Genomic DNA, 20,000 nt, shown 5'->3' with positions numbered 1-20,000 from the left:
TTCTATCTGGAAATATGAAGTAACCAAAGCAGGGGGGAATACATATAATTAATAACGTATTTACAAATGTATAATTAATAAGAGAAAATGCCATTATATGAAAATACATATGATAAAAATGTAAACAAATAAAGGAATTGATCAATATTACAAATAATTGAAATGTATGAATTACAGAAACAATTAAATAAATATGAAAGAGCTTATAAAGTATTTAATATTCTGTATTTCCAAATATTTTATTCACTAATGATTTATTTCTTAAATAATTTGCTATAGAAAAGTTAATTACTATGTCAATTAATACCACATTTATTTTCTTATTTTTTTACAGATTTGATCTTTTCAGGTGTTGTGTTCAGGTGTTCAGGTATTGAGGTGTTGTGTTCAGGTGTTGTGTTCAGGTGTGGTGTTCAGGTGTTGTGGTGTTGTGTTCAGGTGTTGTGTTCAGGTGTTGAGGTGTTGTGTTCAGGTGTTGTGTTCAGGTGTTGAGGTGTTGTGTTCAGGTGTTGAGTTTAGGTGTTGTGTTGAGGTGTTGAGTTTAGGTGTTGTGTTCAGGTGTTGTGTTCAGGTGTTGTGTTCAGGTGTTCAGGTGTTGAGTTTAGGTGTTGTGTTCAGGTGTTGTGTTCAGGTGTGGTGTTCAGGTGTTGTGTTCAGGTGTTCAGGTATTGAGGTGTTGTGTTCAGGTGTTGTGTTCAGGTGTGGTGTTCAGGTGTTGTGTTCAGGTGTTCAGGTATTGAGGTGTTGTGTTCAGGTGTTGTGTTCAGGTGTGGTGTTCAGGTGTTGTGGTGTTGTGTTCAGGTGTTGTGTTCAGGTGTTGAGGTGTTGTGTTCAGGTGTTGTGTTCAGGTGTTGAGGTGTTGTGTTCAGGTGTTGAGTTTAGGTGTTGTGTTGAGGTGTTGAGTTTAGGTGTTCAGGTGTTGTGTTCAGGTGTTGTGTTCAGGTGTTGTGTTCAGGTGTTCAGGTGTTGTGTTCAGGTGTTGAGTTTAGGTGTTGTGTTCAGGTGTTGTGTTCAGGTGTTGAGTTTAGGTGTTGTGTTCAGGTGTTGTGTTCAGGTGTTGTGTTCAGGTGTTCAGGTGTTGTGTTCAGGTGTTGTGTTCAGGTGTTCAGGTATTGAGGTGTTGTGTTGAGGTGTTGTGTTCAGGTGTTCAGGTGTGGTGTTCAGATGTTGTGTTCAGGTGTTGTGTTCAGGTGTTGTGTTGAGGTGTTGTGTTCAGGTGTTGTGTTCAGGTGTTGTGTTGAGGTGTTGTGTTCAGGTGTTCAGGTGTTGTGTTCAGATGTTGTGTTCAGGTGTTGTGTTCAGGTGTTCAGGTGTTCAGGTGTTGTGTTGAGGTGTTGTGTTCAGGTGTTGTGTTGAGGTGTTGTGTTCAGGTGTTGTGTTGAGGTGTTGTGTTCAGGTGTTGTGTTCAGGTGTTGTGTTCAGGTGTTGTGTTGAGGTGTTGTGTTCAGGTGTTGTGTTCAGGTGTTGTGTTCAGGTGTTCAGGTGTTCAGGTGTTGTGTTGAGGTGTTGTGTTCAGGTGTTGTGTTGAGGTGTTGTGTCCAGGTGTTGTGTTCAGGTGTTGTGTTCAGGTGTTCAGGTGTTCAGGTGTTCAGGTGTTGTGTTCAGGTGTTGTGTTGAGGTGTTCTGTTCAGGTGTTGTGTTCAGGTGTTGTGTTGAGGTGTTCTGTTCAGGTGTTGTGTTGAGGTGTTGTGTCCAGGTGTTGTGTTCAGGTGTGGTGTTCAGGTGTTCAGGTGTTGTGTTCAGGTGTTGTGTTGAGGTGTTCTGTTCAGGTGTTGTGTTCAGGTGTTGTGTTCAGATATTGTGTTCAGGTGTATCTCTGACCTGGAAGGTGGAGATGTAGAGATCCTTCCTGAACGACAGACCGAGAACATCCAGATCTTCACGGCCGTAACGAAACGCACAGGTGAGCGTGACGAAGACTACAGGAGGAAGAGGAGTACACCTTTAATAATCTGAATAAAAGAGGAGATGATGAAGATATAAAGTGTGGAGGTGAAGCTCTTACCTTTCCTGTCCTTCAGGTACTCCGGGTCCACGAGGATCACGCCATCTGAAGCAGGAAGAGAGAAACTGTTTGAGAAGAGCCCAGCGTCCAATCAGGGGCAGAGATGATTTACCTGGTGTTCTGACGCATCTCGTTACAGCAGAGGGCTCAGCGGTCAGTCATTAACACCTCTCTACCTGTACAGGTCATTAAAACATGTAGACATTTCTTATCTACAAACCTCGAGGGCTGCCGACTCACCTACAGCGTCGACGTGGTCCAGGTGATCCACGAAGTCTCTCTTTCCCAGGTACACCGTCACCTGCACACACAGAACCAACTTTAACCATTCATCCTGTTTCAATGTGAATTTCTCATTTCTAACATTTTAGATAATTGATAAATATTTCATAAGAATTCCATTCAATTAAAAAAATACATGTTTTTATAAAATCATAGGATGTTGCAGAATATTTTAAAGGTCCCCTATTATATAAAATCCACTTCTTCATGTCTCTCCTACATCAAGATGTGTCCCCTCTTCTCCATGTCTCTTCTACATCAACATGTGTCCCCTCTTCTTCATGTCTCTCCTACATCAAGATGTGTCCCCTCTTCTCCATGTCTCTTCTACATCAACATGTGTCCCCTCTTCTTCATGTCTCTTCTACATCAACATGTGTCCCCTCTTCTTCATGTCTCTTCTACATCAACATGTGTCTTCTACATCAACATGTGTCCCCTCTTCTTCATGTCTCTTCTACATCAACATGTGTCCTCTCTTCTCCATGTCTCTTCTACCTCAACATGTGTCCCCTCTTCTTCATGTCTCTTCTACATCAACATGTGTCCCCTCTTCTTCATGTCCCTTATTCTTCTTCTGCTTTGGGTTTACTGGCAGGCCGCAAACAACTTCACGGCGTATACTGCCACCCGAAGTCCCCGGCCGGAAGTCCCCGGAGTTGGGGAAGGCTTCATTAGAAGCTGCTGGGACTCCCAGCAGCTTCTAATGAAGCCTTCCGAGTAAATCGCCAGAACTCCGACACCTCCTCATCTCTGTTTTCTTTTGTGTTGCCATAAATTAGTCTCTCTAGGTTTCTGCGCTGGGCTAATAATGCTAATGTGAGGATAACAAAATGGCGGCTCTACAAAACATTTCAGAGTTTTACGGGGCATGGTTTGCAATTCGCCCAACCAATCAGAAGTGGGGCACTTTTTTCCCCCAGGAGAGTACCACCTCTCTAGCAGGCGCTAAAATAGGGGTAAAAATTCCCGGCACTAAGTGGTCTTTTTGTTGTGAACGCGACATAAGGAGGTACTAATGAAACTAAACGGGAAAAGTACTTGGTGTGAACGCGCCTATAGAGAACCACAGTGACGCGTCCTAAAACCCGGAAGTAAACTCCTTCCGGTTCCTTCATCAAAAACTTAACGCAATCTCTCCATAGGATTTTGGAAAATAGCTGGAAATAAGGTCTGTGGTTGAGACACATTGAAGAGACGGATCACGTTTTGTTCAGCTGGATAATGTCTACCCTACTTTTATCATTTTCGAAATCATAAATGTAGTCGCCAGAAGCAAAATGCTGACGTTATGCTATAAACTAACTACAGCAGGGTCGCTGCTTCAACGTCACGCCAACTTCAGATCCATATTCAAACACACAGATTCTAGATGGAAGGAGTTGAAGCGTTTGTTTGAACAGTCTGCAGGAGGCAGGGACTTGCTCTCAAGCAGAACAGAAACTAACTTAGAGGAGTGTTTACGTGTTCGGCGTAATGACGTACAACGACCTCCACGACTTCTGTAGTCCTATTCAGCCACTTGGTAACAACCATCGTTTCTCAGACACGTCAACTCTTCAGAAATCACCAGTGGGGTCACTGCTGATGATTTAATGTAGAACAAAACGTATGGAGAAATCTCTTTGCTTTTTGTCGAAGGAACCGGACGTGGTAAAAATGCTAAATTACTTCTGGGTTTTAAGACGCGTCACTGCGGTTCTCTATTGAGTTCTTTGTAACCAAATGTCTCTCAGAGGGGCGTGGGGAGGGGCTCCTTATTTTCATCGAAAGTAACAGACAGAGAATCAGCACTTTGGAAACAGGGCTGAAACAGAGGGGATTATGGGTAATGCTGCAATGATCTGCTTGGTGTTTCAGCCAATCAGAGACAGGCTCTGTATATATCTGAGAGCTGTGATATATTGATGAGGAAGAGGATGATAGGGGACCTTTAAGAGTCAGACTCACCTTACAGTTGGGGCTCGACTTCTTGAAAACTCTGAGATTAGGAAACAGGAAGAGGAAGAGGAGGAGGAAGAGGAGGAGAATGATGTTAGTTCATCGTTTGATTTCATAACGAGGATCAAACACATTGTGAAGACGTTTCAAACTTTAGATCTCATCTGAATCTCTGGAGGTGTGAGGAAGAGGAGTCAGTTTATTTCAACACGACAGGAAGTGAGGAGGGAAGTGGTTTTAGAGAAACGCTCGGTGTGAATGATGTGGTTATTACGGGATGCACTGCCTGGGCTTAACAGGGTTAAACTGTCCTTTTAAAACCAGCCATAACCCTTCAAGTTATTTTTAATTAACAAATGAAATGTCAAAATATATAAATATAAAAAATCTGAACTGCTACCTATGATTTGTGTTTTAATTATTATTCTTTGCATTTTTTAAATATGTATTTCTACTTGCAGTTGGACTCTCTAAACCGGGGGTGTCACACTCAAATACACAGTGGGCCAACATTAATAAATGGGTACTAGTGGAGGGCCGGACTGGTTCAATGTTTATTGCAGAACTTATTGAAATGAACTTATTGCACATATTAAACCTGGAACTAACAAAGCTTCAATGATCGCCTATAAAAACAACATTAAACATTAAATAATCAGTTGATTCATTTCTTATGGCTCTATCTGCAGCTTTTCCAGAGTCATTTCTTATGAGTACATTTTCCCACAGGCCAACAACAGCTTCAACAAAACTATTTCCCTCAAAGAGAAACCAAACATGCCCTGTTGTCCTGAGAGACAAAGTGCAGAAGGAAACATCCATTAAACTCAGTGTGCTGCTCTGGGATGCTAGCTCAGATACTTGGCATCTCATCTTGGGGGCAAGGTCATCAATGTTTGGGCTCAGGCTCTGAGCTGAGGAGACCCTCAGGATGGAGTGAAGGTGTGCGTGAGGGCCAGATCTAATAGGAATTAGAAATTATCCTGCGGGCCGAAATTAAATCCACCAAGGGCCTGATTTGGCCCCCGGGCCTCGAGTTTGACACATGTGTTCTAAACTATAAATACATTGAAAATTAAACCTCAAAATGTTCTGAAAAGTTCATAACAAACGGAGTATTTTAGGAGGAAAAGGAAACGTATATTGATCACAGGAAAAGCTCTTTTAAGTTTAAATGTAGTGACAAAAACAGCATTGCGTTTAAAAAAAAGGCCTTGTTGTGTTTTCCAGAGGGAGTTACTGCTATATACAATTATAAAGAGAAACTCTCCGATTGAAATGATAGTGAAATGAAATGAAAGTACTCTAGACCAGTGTTTTTCAAAGTGGGGGCCCCGACCCCCCGGGGGGCCACCAGGGGGCGCCAGGGGGTTCACGCAAAGTGTAAGGGAAAGGGGAATTTTTTTCTTTTTTTAAAGTTACATTTCTTTTTTAGAAGTTATAATAACTGCATATCTATCAATCTATGTGTCCTTTGATGCCAATCTTTTAATATTTTTTATTTATTAATATATATTTTTTTTAAATCACACGACCAGCCTTCAAGCCAATCAGAATCGAGCTGCCGCTACTGAGAGTGAAACTGAGTATTTGCTCAGCTTTTGGAGCAAGTGAGAGCTAGTGAATATTTCGCTCTGCAGCTGGATGAGAGCACGGATGTAGCAAATATTGTTGTTTATATGAATATAAATATGTTTATTGTTAATATTACTGTTGAATATTATATATAATATTATTAAGGCATAAGTAGCTTTCAAAAATGGTAAAGATATATGTTAATTGTTCATATTACTGTTCAAGATTATATAAAATTATAAAGAAAGATATCATTTTAAAAATGCCTTAAAAATATGTTTACTGTTGATATTGTGTTAAGAATGTTTATAACAAAAGACACAATGAATGTAATGAATGACAAACAAAAGATAAATACAAAAAAAGAGAAGAATAACTGATTATTGATTATTAATACAAATATATATTAAGAAAATGTATTAAGCTGTTTGATTAACGTCATATTCTCCATCATAATGTACACATCATTTAAAAACAGGGGGGTCCCCACAGAGGATAATGCTATATGGGGGTCCTTGGCATGGCAACGTTTGGGGACCCCTGCTCTAGACGACCACGAGCATCTCAGATACTCCTGAACACTGAAGCTGTTATCGTGCAGCGTCTTCAGAGAGTTGCAGCTTGGTGTGAAATGACTCCATTGCACAAACAGGAAGTCAGAAACACACTCGCTTCTCTTCCTCACACCTCGATACGTTTCTAATAAAAAAGTGAGGTGATGATCTTCAGGAAACAGTTCACAGCCGAGGGTTCAATACCATCTCCTCCAAACACAAACTAAAGCTGATGTAAGGCTTAAGGCTGCAGTTTGATACCGACTGACTTACAGATACTAAAACCCTAACGAGCTGCAGGACTCAATTTCAATTAAGTTTCAATCAGCTGCATCAGAGCGTGTTGTTTACTTCTGTGCAAGGACAACAACAAGCTTTCTGACAACGTAAACAGACAGAGACAAGGACTATAGTTCTTTGTGTTGTATGACTTATGAAGCTCAGCGCAGGTTCAACCAGGAAGACCGTCTTTACTCATTCATTTACTATTTCCATGTAACTACCCTCTCTCCTCTCAATAAGTGATTGGTTAAGCTGTGGAGTGACGCCCCCAATCACTTCGCTCTATTCTCACACGCCTATCATAGCGCTCCGCCGACCCTTTAAAATCTGCTCTCCCCTCTGACAGCTGTCATTTCAGGTGACTCGACGCAACCCTCCTCCCCCCCTTTTCACCTCCTGTCCCTCTGAATCCAGGGTCAAGCTAAGCCCCTCCCCTTCAGACCGAACCCAACTATCCATTCACCACCACCAGGGTCAAGCTAAGCCCCTCCCCTTCAGACCGAACCCAACTATCCATTCACCACCACCAGGGTCAAGGAAAGCCCCTCCCCTTCAGACCGAACCCAACTATCCATTCACCACCACCAGGGTCAATCTAAGCCCCTCCCCTTCAGACCGAACCCAACTATCCATTCACCACCACCAGGGTCAAGCTAAGCCCCTCCCCTTCAGACCGAACCCAACTATCCATTCACCACCACCAGGGTCAAGCTAAGCCCCTCCCCTTCAGACCGACCCCAACCATCCATTCACCACCACCAGGGTCAAGCTAAGCCCCTCCCCTTCAGACCGAACCCAACTATCCATTCACCACCACCAGGGTCAAGCTAAGCCCCTCCCCTTCAGACCGAACCCAACTATCCATTCACCACCACCAGGGTCAAGCTAAGCCCCTCCCCTTCAGACCGAACCCAACTATCCATTCACCACCACCAGGGTCAAGCTAAGCCCCTCCCCTTCAGATCGACCCCAACTATCCATTCACCACCACCAGGGTCTAGACCCCGGGGGGTTTCATCAGATCGGTTCTCCCCTCCCGAATGATACTCCTGCACAACGGGGCCCAATCGCCAAAACTCCATCACATTCATTTGTGTATTCCTGGCAATAAATATATATTCTTTCATCAAAACCGTCTCTCCTGATTGACTGACCATTATTAAAGTGGATCATTTTAAAAAGGTAGTAATTATATATCTGTATTTATATTTATTTAAGTCACGTTTAATTAGAAAACATTTATTTTTCCTCCCTCATCCACTGACCTCATCCACCCTGATTTGAGTTTGCGTTGCTCTGTTCTGATTGAATGTGAAGGGAAAACACATCAATATTATGATCATCATTTATCCCTATTTTCACGTCTCTGGGAGGGATTATTTTAGGTATTTCTGTTAATATTTAGGTCTTTTTTATATTGTTTTTTATTTTTTACAATAGATTAATAACTTTGGATATTTTTCTGTTGTTCATTTTATTTTTGGATATTTATTTATATTATTTTTAATTGGCTGCTTATAAACAGTGTTGGGCAAGTTACTTTTAAAAAGTAACTAGTAATAGTTATAGTTACTGCTCTCAAAAAGTAACTAGTTACTTTATTTGTTACTACATTGGAAAGTAACTAGTAACAAGTTACTTTACTTTAAAAATAATAACAATACAAATTGAAGTTTTTGTGTTGTTCTGGCACAGTAAGAGAAAAGACAACTCCCCATCATTGTAGCAATTATCATTACTAAATGTAGTGGAACAATAAAACACAAAATATATGTTTAGCCATTGGTTGAGACGGTGGGGTCTTTGTGGCGACTAGTTTTATAGCCCCATGTAGGCCTACATTAGTTAGGTGCTTCAGGAGATTGGCATTGCTGTTATTCGATGTGGACAATGCTTTCTGTCCTGCACACAGTTTACATTTTACCGTAAGCTTTTGTGCGTCCTTTATCCCCACAAATTGAAAATAGTGGTTATATTTCCAAGTTGTAAATGCGCTGCTGCTCTCGCTGATACTTGCATCCGCCATTGTGTGTGTGTGTGCTGGTGGTGAGCGTTGCCGTGTGTGTGTGTTAGCATTAGCAAGTGTTCGTGTGTGTGTATTTTCCCCATAAGGCAAGACCCGCCCAACTCTGTCTCTGATTGGCTTACCCTGAAATGTTACCCCGCGTTAACCAATCATCACTCCTCTCTGATTACTTTCACTTTTCCATGGTGCTGTGAGAGGACATCGCTGTATTCGCCTGTAAATTACATCCGCAGGGAGATTCGGTTCAGTCCCATCACATAATGTAACGCAGTAACGCACCCATTTAACGGCGTTACTTAATGGGAATAGGTAACTAGTAACGCTATTAGTTATCGCAAAAAGTAGTTGTGTTAATGGTCTGTTTATGTGCTATTAATAAAGAATCCAGCTGAGATGTGACGTGAAACAGAAATGTGTGGGGAATAAATCTGCAGGTAAATACCCTTTGACACTCAATGAGGGGTGTGTGTGTGTGTGTGTGTGTGTGTGTGTGTGTGTGTGTGTGTGTGTGTGTGTGTGTGTGTGTGTGTGTGTGTGTGTGTGTGTGTGTGTGTTGATGTCTGCTTCATGCCTGGACAAGAAGCAGCTTTTCTCCTGAGATCTGAACACAGAGAGATTAAAGTCTCAGCAAACACAGCAGAGAAGCCCTTTCAAATAGAGCTTTTTACATTTGAATTATAGAGCCAGGGTTCTCGCAGGCTCGTCAATATCTAATCAGCCAATCACATCATAGCGTGCAGATAAGAGATCTCAAGCAGTAAAAATGAATTAAAATCTTCAAAATAAAAAGCATGAATGATTTGGATTTATTGCTTAAGCTCCAACCTGCACGTATCGGGCAGCAACAAAACAAGAGAACAATCAAAACTAAATGCTCTGAAATGTGAGTTTCAGTGAGATGCAGGCTCTGCAGGTTGGACAGGAAACAAGCTCTGATATTTAAAACCTGGGAATGCATTCACTTTAAAGAGTGCTCTCCTGCTGATGTTCAGGTGTATATCAGTATGTAGTGTCTCTACTTTAAAGAGTCCTCTCCTGCTGATGTTCAGGTGTATATCAGTATGTAGTGTCTCTACTTTAAAGAGTCCTCTCCTGCTGATGTTCAGGTGTATATCAGTATGTAGTGTCTCTACTTTAAAGAGTCCTCTTCTGCTGATGTTCAGGTGTACATCAGTATGTAGTGTCTCTACTTTAAAGAGTCCTCTCCTGCTGATGTTCAGGTGTATATCAGTATATAGTGCCTCTACTTTAAAGAGTCCTCTCCTGCTGATGTTCAGGTGTATATCAGTATGTAGTGTCTCTACTTTAAAGAGTCCTCTCCTGCTGATGTTCAGGTGTATATCAGTATGTAGTGTCTCTACTTTAAAGAGTCCTCTCCTGCTGATGTTCAGGTGTACATCAGTATGTAGTGTCTCTACTTTAAAGAGTCCTCTCCTGCTGATGTTCAGGTGTATATCAGTATGTAGTGTCTCTACTTTAAAGAGTCCTCTCCTGCTGATGTTCAGGTGTATATCAGTATGTAGTGTCTCTACTTTAAAGAGTCCTCTCCTGCTGATGTTCAGGTGTATATCAGTATGTAGTATCTCTACTTTAAAGAGTCCTCTCCTGCTGATGTTCAGGTGTATATCAGTATGTAGTGTCTCTACTTTAAAGAGTCCTCTCCTGCTGATGTTCAGGTCTGTTTGATGTGAACCTCTCAGCGTGTTTAAGACCCAGAGTTGAACAGATGGAGGAGATAACGTCTGTGTTCCTGTCTGATGACGTTTATCAACACTGACACCATGTTGGTTTTTCCTGCCTCTCACTTCCTGTCCGTTTCCACCTGTTTCCTAACAGGAAGCGAGTGGTGTGCAACGAGAGGGAGGGACGCGGAAACTTAACGTTTAGAGAGGAATCACAGAAAGTGAAATTACAGATATTTTACATTTAAACACAATTATTAAGACTTTTAAAGAACTGTATTCAAGTTTCTTATTTTTCACTTGGATCTGTTGAAATTTGTCCGAACCGTTTCCTGCATTTTAGTTATATTATTTATTTAAATGTATTGTCTTTTATTTAATCTATTACTTTCTTGATCATTTATTTCCCTTTATTTTACTTTATTTAAACCTGACTCTATTAATTAATCATTGTCTTTACATTACTAAAGTTTAAATGTATTATTAGATGTTATTGATCACTTTTGGGACTGTAATTGAGTTTTAAGCATTGTATTGTAATTTATTTATATATAGCAATAATCCAATACACTAAGGATATTTTGCAATGTGGTTTTGAAATGTTACTTATTAATTTAATACATTAATTCAACTGTAAAGGTGTCTTGGTTGCATTGCTATGAATATCCTGTACAAAAAGCCGACAGACTGTAAATATAATATAATGTAAATACATCTGCATGAAAAGGACTCTACAACAAAGGTTTAAAGCTGAGTCAGCACTTTAATCTCACTCTCAGCAAATTATTAAAAACATCCCATGTGCAAAAAAAGCAAAGCTTAAAGAAAGAGCCGTGTCAACAGAGGAGGAGGATTGAACACTGGAAACAGGATCTTCAGAAACGCCAAAACAAAAGCCAGCGCTTAATTAACGGGGAGTGGAGGACAAACGAAAAGGAGCCACCTGAGGCTTTAAAGAAACCTGAATATCAGCCCTCCGGGATTTAATACCACGTTATCCTCAGACGTCTAAAACACTGTTTACCTCCATTCACTCTCAAAGAAAGGTTACTGCAGATATATCGGAAGAGAAGTCGTCAAAATATAATACAAATAATAATAATTAACTTCTTAGGTAGTCCTCTCCGCGCTGTTGTTTAAATATATCACTTTATTTACACCTGCAATCAACCAGCTACCACACAGTGCCATGATACACTTTGATATATTAGTTATAAATACTGAATTTGTACTTTTCCTCCACTACATGTATTTAATACCATTAGTTACTTCTCAGATGTGGATGAATGATGTGAAATATAACCAAGTGTTAAATCAGACTTTAGTTCCACCTGGAGTAAATCCACCAGCTACCCTGCAGTATACAAAGTCATTCAAACTAGCTGCACCTTTACCAGCTTTGAGAACACTTTCATGATCAATCATTATAAAACATATCATATCTATTATTCTGAAATGGACCAATCTGCACAATGACTACTTTTACTGTCTCTACTTTCACTATATTTTGATGATAATACTTTTCTACTTTTACTTGAGGAACATTTTGAATGCAGGACTTTCACTGAAACAGAGTATTCCTACACTCTGGGACTTCTACTTTTACTCAAGTACAAGATCTGAGTACTTCTACTTTTACTCATGTACAAGATCTGAGTACTTCTACTTTTACTACAAGGTCTGAGTACTTCTACTTTTACTCAAGTACAAGATCTGAGTAGTTGTACAACCTCTGACTCCCCTACATTATAACTTGACATATTCAGATTATCCCATGATAATACACATAAGGAATAATAAGGTACGGTATATATATATATTATTTGTTTAACATATTGATCCACAAAGCAGCCCTTTAATTCAATAAAGCTCTTACGTTTGAATGTGTTTAGTGTTTTGAGATATAGGCTACAGTACACTATGTTTATATAAGTCTGTCTCTTCAGTAGATATATACCTATGCCTATATTAGAGAGTATTCTAATGTATTCTGTATATTTTTAGTGTGTATTCTTAGATAGTCGTGCATATTTGCTTTTAATGATTATTTTAATCAATTTTTAAAGACATGTTATTATTCTTGTACAATGACTGTCAATGTTCTTAACGTGGGATAAATAAAGTATATATATTTTGCATTGGTCAAAACCACCCACACCAAACTCCGTTGGGAAATACAATCATTAGTTTATATCTAATATTATATCAATAGGTCAAAAGAATAAAACACAACTTTTCATGCTGTCTTAGCCATGTTAGCATTAAGTTAAATTCGGCATTAATAAACCCAACCAAACATGAATTAAAAGCCACAAAATCCTCAGCTTTCTGCACATTTCCACCGGTCGATACCGCCCACCACGGCCGTGTTTTGTTGCAAAAGCACCGCAGGGATCCCTGTCTACGACCCTAAAAACCTACATTACAATAAACCGATTCAGCCCCGCGTGTTATGCATATCATATATTTACAAATAACTGTTGTTGTTCTGCAAAAACAGTGAAATATCTTGACAAAAACCCACATTAACATGACATCTTAAATGGACACATTTCTGGATGTAGTCCGGCGCTAGGCTAGCTAACCCCACCCTGCTGGGCTAAACTTCCCCAATAACTCGGTCCTCGCTTTAACATCAACCAGGGGCTCAATCAGCGGGACTTCTAGCGGGATTCCGTGTTGAGTAAAGCGGGCAAATATCTGCTACACGGCCAGAGAAAAGCTTGGTTAGCAAAGTGCGTGATGCTAACTAGCCGAATGCTAGCTGCCAGGATACTAACTAGCCTGATGCTAACTGGAGGTCCTACCTGGTGCCCGCCTTGTCCCCCATCTCCTCGGCAGGCAAAGATCCGACAAAATGATCCCTGAGCCGGCGTGCCTCTGGACTTAAAGACGGTGTGGTTGTTGTTTCAGCTCCTCTTTCACCCGTCCATCCAACAGCTAACTAGTTAGTGATGCTAATTTAATTTAGCGTCGCCTCGGCTCCTCTCTCTGGCTTCTTCCGCAAAGGATCTGTGTGTGTGTGTGTGTGTGTGTGTGTGTGTGTGTGCGTGTGTGTGTGTGTGTGTGTGTTGTGGCTACAGATCACGTTGCGCAACGCAGGGGCTCTTCAGCAACACATGAAGTGTCTAATGTTAAAACCCTATAACTATAAGAATATAGAACAAAACCAATAATGCATGTGATGTATTGCCAGGTGTGTTATCACATACAGGGAATCTGCCCTGGCGTTTTGGTGCATAAGGTAAACATGCTAAGAGAAAACTAGATACATAAGGAAATAGGAAACATGTAAAAGATGTAAATTAATATGATGTAAAAACATGTAAATATATCCAAATGTGCAGCATCTAGAAATGGAAGCTTGTGCAGAAATTGTATAAAGAAGGTGGAAAAGTTCCAAATATACATATTCAACAATTCAATGTAATGCTAAATAGTTGTTGGGTGTTTGCAGGGAATGTACCTTTGTGTTTTGGTGCCGTTAACATACCAGGGGAAAGAGTGGAGTGTGTGTGAGACAAACAGGGATTTTAGCCGTAGCAGACCATTTACATGCACTAATACCTGCTATAGAACACACTGCAGGAAGGAGAACGTCCCCCTTTAAAAAAAATGAAAAGGTCAAAGCCAAACAATGAACCGCAGAGAGTGAAGTTGTGAAGCAGAAGTCAAACGGGGAAATTATTTTTAGTATTCTGCTTTTGAAGCTTCCTGTTTGTATTTTATGTTTACAGCAAAGCCTGTTTGCAACAACAGCTATTTATTCAAGTTTAAAAAGTCAAGTTAAATGTAATAAAAAAGCCACACACTGTAAAGATTATATTACATTTATTTACAGACATGTAATAAAATAAATAATAAAAGCTAAATTAAACAGAAAAACAGTTAATGCATGATACTTGTCACAACTTGATACTTGAAAATAAAATAAACAATGGATTCAAACAATAACAGCTGATCAGAGTTTATATCCTGAGGATGTAGGAGTCTGAGTGCGTGACGTAGCGGACCCAGCGCTGCGCCGGGCCGGGCTGCACCGGGCTCAGACGGAGGAACCGGACCTGAAGACCCGACACCGTCAGCTTCGGGAGCTCAAAGTTCAGAACCATCGGACCCACCTCCATCAGGGAGGAGGGCGAGAGGCCAGGGACCTCCACCTGGGGGGGACAGACCAGAGAGAGAGAGGATCAACTGGAAAACTGCTCTTTAAGAAACTGAGACTTTTATTTTGTACGAGTTTCAGAAATATTGAAAAAACACCTTATTTTCACACGCCCTCCTAACCTCCACCCTCAGGAGACTTTTCAAGTTCTTTATTATTATTATATGCACACACAATAACAGTGGAGCTGATGCTGGCTATTCATATCTTGGATAATTAAATATATATAAAAATATTGACGTTAAAATTATAGTTTTTTATTCCTTTTGTAATGGCTGAGGGGGGTGTGTGTGTGTGTGTGTGTGTGTGTGTGTGTGTGTGTGTGTGTGTGTGTGTGTGTGTGTGTGTGTACCTTGAACAGAGCGGACAGCTGTGTTCCTCCGGGGAAGCGTGGGATCGTCCACTCGATGGATCGACTCTGAAGCTTCAGCTCAGCGCTCTGATCCGGAGAGCTGAGCTCCAGAGACATGCTGAGTAGACAAGTGAGGATTTTAAGAAAAAAGTCAGCATTTTCAGAAAAAAAAAAGTCTTTGTGAAAAAGTGAGGATTTTGAACGAAATTAGAATTTGAGAAAAAAGTCAGAATTATAAATAAAAAGTCCTAATTTCAGAAAAAGTTGGGGGAAATTCTGAATTTTTGGGAAAAGTAATTTTTTGTATGAATTAAGTTGTCTGAATAAAATACACACACACTCTCTTTGTCTCCCTCACACACACACACACACACACACACACACACACACACACACACACACACACACACACACACACACACACACACACACACACACACACACACACACACACACACACACACACACACACACACACACACACACACACACACACACACACACACACACACACACACACACACACACACACACACACACACACACACACACACACACACACACACACACACACAACCTTGAAATCAACAAAAACTTATTTCAATGTTTCTGAAGCTCCTCCTCCTAAGTAGAAGCCCCAGTGGAAGTCGCAGCAGCTGCCCGGCTGCACCGATCATTAACTTTAGTTTTGTGTGACTTTAAATACCAAATGAGGAGCGCTCCATTCGCTCACCTGCGCTGCGGCTGCTTTGTCAATGTCGTGTGCTATTTAAAAACATGCTAACGAGAGACACGCGGCTCTCAAATCTGATTTCCACACACACTCGTGATCACAGAGCAGAAACAAAAACACATTCAAATATAAAAAGTGAGATGTCGCTGCAGCTCGTCTTTACATACGGATCATTTCCATAAACAAACGTCGGGTCATTTGAATTCTCACCTCACGGATCCTTTGGGGACGGGGATGGAGGCGCAGAGGTTAATGGCAGCGCTGCAGACACAAGGACAACACATTTTAATTATTAGAATACTCAATATATGCAGTGCCCACCAATCAGCGCGCTGGATTGCTTATTTCTAGTCTTTTAGGCAGTGAGACAGGCAGTGAGACAGACAGTGAGACAGACAGTGAGACAGGCAGTGAGACAGGCAGTGAGACAGGCAGTGAGACAGGCAGTGAGACAGACAGTGAGACAGGCAGTGAGACAGACAGTGAGACAGGCAGTGAGACAGACAGTGAGACAGACAGTGAGACAGGCAGTGAGACAGACAGTGAAACAGACAGTGAGACAGGCAGTGAGACAGACAGTGAGAGAGGCAGTGAGACAGGCAGTGAGACAGACAGTGAGACAGACAGTGAGACAGACAGTGAGACAGGCAGTGAGACAGACAGTGAGACAGACAGTGAGACAGGCAGTGAGACAGACAGTGAGACAGACAGTGAGACAGGCAGTGAGACAGACAGTGAGACAGGCAGTGAGACAGACAGTGAAACAGACAGTGAGACAGACAGTGAGACAGGAAGTGAGACAGACAGTGAGACAGGCAGTGAGAGAGGCAGTGAGACAGACAGTGAGACAGGCAGTGAGAGAGGCAGTGAGACAGACAGTGAGACAGGCAGTGAGACAGACAGTGAGACAGACAGTGAGACAGGAAGTGAGACAGACAGTGAGACAGGCAGTGAGAGAGGCAGTGAGACAGGCAGTGAGACAGGCAGTGAGAGAGGCAGTGAGACAGACAGTGAGACAGGCAGTGAGACAGACAGTGAGACAGACAGTGAGACAGACAGTGAGACAGGCAGTGAGACAGACAGTGAAACAGACAGTGAGACAGGCAGTGAGACAGACAGTGAGACAGACAGTGAGAGAGGCAGTGAGACAGGCAGTGAGACAGACAGTGAGACAGGCAGTGAGACAGACAGTGAGACAGACAGTGAGACAGGCAGTGAGACAGACAGTGAGACAGGCAGTGAGACAGACAGTGAGACAGGCAGTGAGACAGACAGTGAAACAGACAGTGAGACAGGCAGTGAGACAGACAGTGAGACAGGCAGTGAGAGAGGCAGTGAGACAGGCAGTGAGACAGACAGTGAGACAGGCAGTGAGACAGACAGTGAGACAGGCAGTGAGACAGACAGTGAGACAGACAGTGAGACAGGCAGTGAGACAGACAGTGAAACAGACAGTGAGACAGGCAGTGAGACAGACAGTGAGACAGGCAGTGAGAGAGGCAGTGAGACAGACAGTGAGACAGACAGTGAGACAGGCAGTGAGACAGACAGTGAGACAGGCAGTGAGACAGACAGTGAGACAGACAGTGAGACAGGCAGTGAGACAGACAGTGAGACAGGCAGTGAGACAGGCAGTGAGACAGGCAGTGAGACAGGCAGTGAGACAGACAAGTCTTTGCGCTCAAGTTCGAGTCAAGTCTCAAGTCCAAGTCCTAAACTTTGAAGAACCGAGTCTTAAACAAGTCATTATGTGCTTTTCACCAAATGTAATGACATTGATCAAGATAATAATAGTTAATAATCAAACTGCTCTTTATTGGTCACAATCTATTGGTTTCCTATTTTAAGAGGGATCAGTAAGGTGTCAAGTCACCTCAAGTCAGAAGGCTCAAGTTCAAGTCAAGTCCCGAGTCACCGGTGTTCAAGTCCAAGTCAAGTCTCAAGTGTTTTGTGATTTTGTCAAGTCAAGTCCAAAGTCATCAAATTGGTGACTCGAGTCCAAGTCATGTGACTCGAGTCCAAGTCATGTGACTCGAGTCCAAGTCATGTGACTGGAGTCCAAGTCATGTGACTGGAGTCCAAGTCATGTGACTCGAGTCCACACCTCTGGTATTTACCCCTCAGCTTGGGAACCCCTGGACTAACATACTGTAGGTAGTAATAAATAAAGTTAAAATCAATCCACCTGCAGCAGGTATTATAAATGAAAGTCACCTTTTTGGAGGCAGATCACAGCGGAGCTTCAGGTACATCAGCAGCCTGCAACACAAACAACAATAACATTAAGAAAACAAACAAACAAATAACCTTAACATTAAGAAAAACTAAATAAACAAGCAAAAAATAGAGTCAGTAAAAAATATGGCTTACAAGGGAATAAAATACATCACTTTTCATATGTATTAGTATATATTAAATATAATAAATATATATTTAAATATTTCCATAACTATTTATTATTTGTATGATTTATCTTAATATTCCAATATTTTTTTCTTTCCTAATTTATCATTGAATTATTTCTAAATATTTTAGATGACTCTCCTATAACTCTAATGTTTAATAATATTTAAAGGGGACCTATCATGCAAAAGTCACTTTGGATTGTCTTCTCTACATAAAGATGTGTCCCCGGTGTGTCCCCGGTGTCCCCCCGCTGTGTCCCCGGTGTGTCCCCGGTGTGTCGGGGAACTCACGCAGCGTCAGAAAATAAAACCCTCTCTCTGTTCCTCCGTACCCAAATCTCTAAAAACGGGGGAACAACGGAGCTGATCCAGATTTGCGTCCGATATGACGTCATATCTGAAATGTGGACCCACGGCCCTATCAGAAACGTTGCTATCAGAAACAATGCCCGACTGTTTTGGACGTAATACGGTCGGTGTTTACATTAGCATGGCTAACACTCAGAGCTAACCTGTACTGGAGAGCATGTGTGTGAAGAAGCAGGAAGTAAAAAGGAACTCACCTTGTGGTATAACCGGCAAGAGAGAAAGCCTTTGAGCTCCATACTGTTTCAGAGACAATCCTTGATAATCCATGATATGGCGTTTCATCACCGCAGCATTTAGTTTAGACAGTAGCTGCCGGGTCCCGCATGAGCTCAGACCCCTCCTCTTTTTGTTGTATCAATTTTTATTTTAAAGCTTTATACATATTTTGAGCAAAACACTTCAAAGACATGTTTTTATATATATATCTGAGACTTCTGCTGTCGCCTACAGATAGCATGATAGGTGACCTTTAACATACCATTACTCCTCTTATTACACCATTTGTTTTGCCCCCATCTTTTTCCACACTGCGTTTATTAGCAACATACATTTTGTTCTCACTTTCTAAAAAGGAATGAATATAGTTTTTATTATTATGGGATGTTTTGACATACTTCCCCCCGCTGTCCCTCTCGATGGTGGGAAAGAGACGGAAAGGAGGCGCTGACGGGAGAACATCACTCAGCTGATACTGCATCACTGTTTGCTGAGGAGGAGGAGGAGGAGGAGGAGGAGGAGGAGGAGGAGGAGGAGGAGGAGGAGGAGGTAGAGGAAGAAGAGGAGGAGGAAGAAGAAGGAACTTTATTGATCTAGTACAAACTGTATGAACTACAACTCAGAGTGTGTATCATATTGTGTCTGCCCTCCTGCAGTCAGACAGAGTTCATAACACAATGAATGTAAGAGCGGAGCAGGGAGGACGTGTTCACCCTGAGGGGAGCAGCTGTTCCCTCCACAAGAAGCAAAGGGATTCCTCCAGAGGGTTTAGGAAAATAGCTCAAAGTAATGTCTGTGGGAAACGAACCTGTTTGATGAATGCACGTTCTGTTCAGCCGGATAATCTCCACATGTCTACTTTCATAATGTTCTAATCATAACTCTAATGTCCAGAAGCTAAATGCTAACGTTATGCTATAAAGGAGCTACAGGCGAGTCCAGCAGCACGACTTCAACGTCACGCCAACTTCAGATCCATATTCAAACACACAGATTCTAGATGGAACGAGTTGAAGCGTTTGTTTGAACAGTCTGCAGGAGGCAGGGACTTGCTTTCAAGCAGAACAGAAACTAACTTAGAGGAGTGTTTACGTGTTCGGTGTAATGACGTACAACGGCCTCCACGACTTCTGTAGTCCTATTCAGCCACTTGGTAACAACCATCGTTTCTCAGACACGTCCACTCTTCAGAGATCACCAGTGGGGTCACTGCTGATGGGTTTAATGTCGTATAAGAAACCGTGATCGGTCTCTTTGTGTCAATCACAGACCTTATAGAGCGAAGCCCCTCCCCTTCCGAAAGGTAATGCATTGAAGTCAATGGAGAGAGAAAGATTATCTTCCGATCCCGTTTGAATTGTGCCACGGATTACACATATGATGTTTGTCAATTTAAAAGATAATTTTGCAAGT

The 20,000-nt window shown here is 41.7% G+C and overlaps 2 protein-coding genes across 5 annotated transcripts in view; both read right to left on the bottom strand.

Moving 5' to 3' along the window:
* The window catches only part of LOC307019047 (arrestin red cell), a 25,057-nt gene extending 11,618 nt beyond the window's left edge, over window positions 1-13,439 (bottom strand). The window contains exons 1-5 of one of the 2 annotated variants that reach the window (XM_079649663.1): window positions 13,155-13,439; window positions 4,238-4,268; window positions 2,246-2,306; window positions 2,006-2,050; window positions 1,822-1,919 (exon numbers count right to left, since the gene is read on the bottom strand). In XM_079649663.1, coding sequence (XP_079505789.1) covers window positions 1,822-1,919; window positions 2,006-2,050; window positions 2,246-2,306; window positions 4,238-4,268; window positions 13,155-13,177 — 258 coding nt within the window. In that variant the 5' untranslated portion in view covers window positions 13,178-13,439. The remainder of the gene's footprint in view (window positions 1-1,821; window positions 1,920-2,005; window positions 2,051-2,245; window positions 2,307-4,237; window positions 4,269-13,154) is intronic. The other variant, XM_079649664.1, reaches the window with a different exon arrangement.
* A 724-nt stretch (window positions 13,440-14,163) lies between these two features.
* Window positions 14,164-20,000, bottom strand: part of ap4m1 (adaptor related protein complex 4 subunit mu 1) — a 16,336-nt gene continuing 10,499 nt past the window's right edge. For all 3 annotated transcript variants that reach the window (XM_079648715.1, XM_079648714.1, XM_079648713.1), the window contains exons 12-16: window positions 18,986-19,077; window positions 17,812-17,856; window positions 15,808-15,858; window positions 14,865-14,982; window positions 14,164-14,507 (exon numbers count right to left, since the gene is read on the bottom strand). In XM_079648715.1, coding sequence (XP_079504841.1) covers window positions 14,316-14,507; window positions 14,865-14,982; window positions 15,808-15,858; window positions 17,812-17,856; window positions 18,986-19,077 — 498 coding nt within the window. In that variant the 3' untranslated portion in view covers window positions 14,164-14,315. The remainder of the gene's footprint in view (window positions 14,508-14,864; window positions 14,983-15,807; window positions 15,859-17,811; window positions 17,857-18,985; window positions 19,078-20,000) is intronic.

Source organism: Notothenia rossii (genome assembly GCF_949606895.1).
Source record: "Notothenia rossii genome assembly, chromosome: 9".
Lineage (NCBI taxonomy): Eukaryota > Metazoa > Chordata > Actinopteri > Perciformes > Nototheniidae > Notothenia > Notothenia rossii.
The sequence above is the reverse complement of the archived record's forward strand: the minus strand, read 5'-3'. Positions and strand labels throughout refer to the sequence as shown.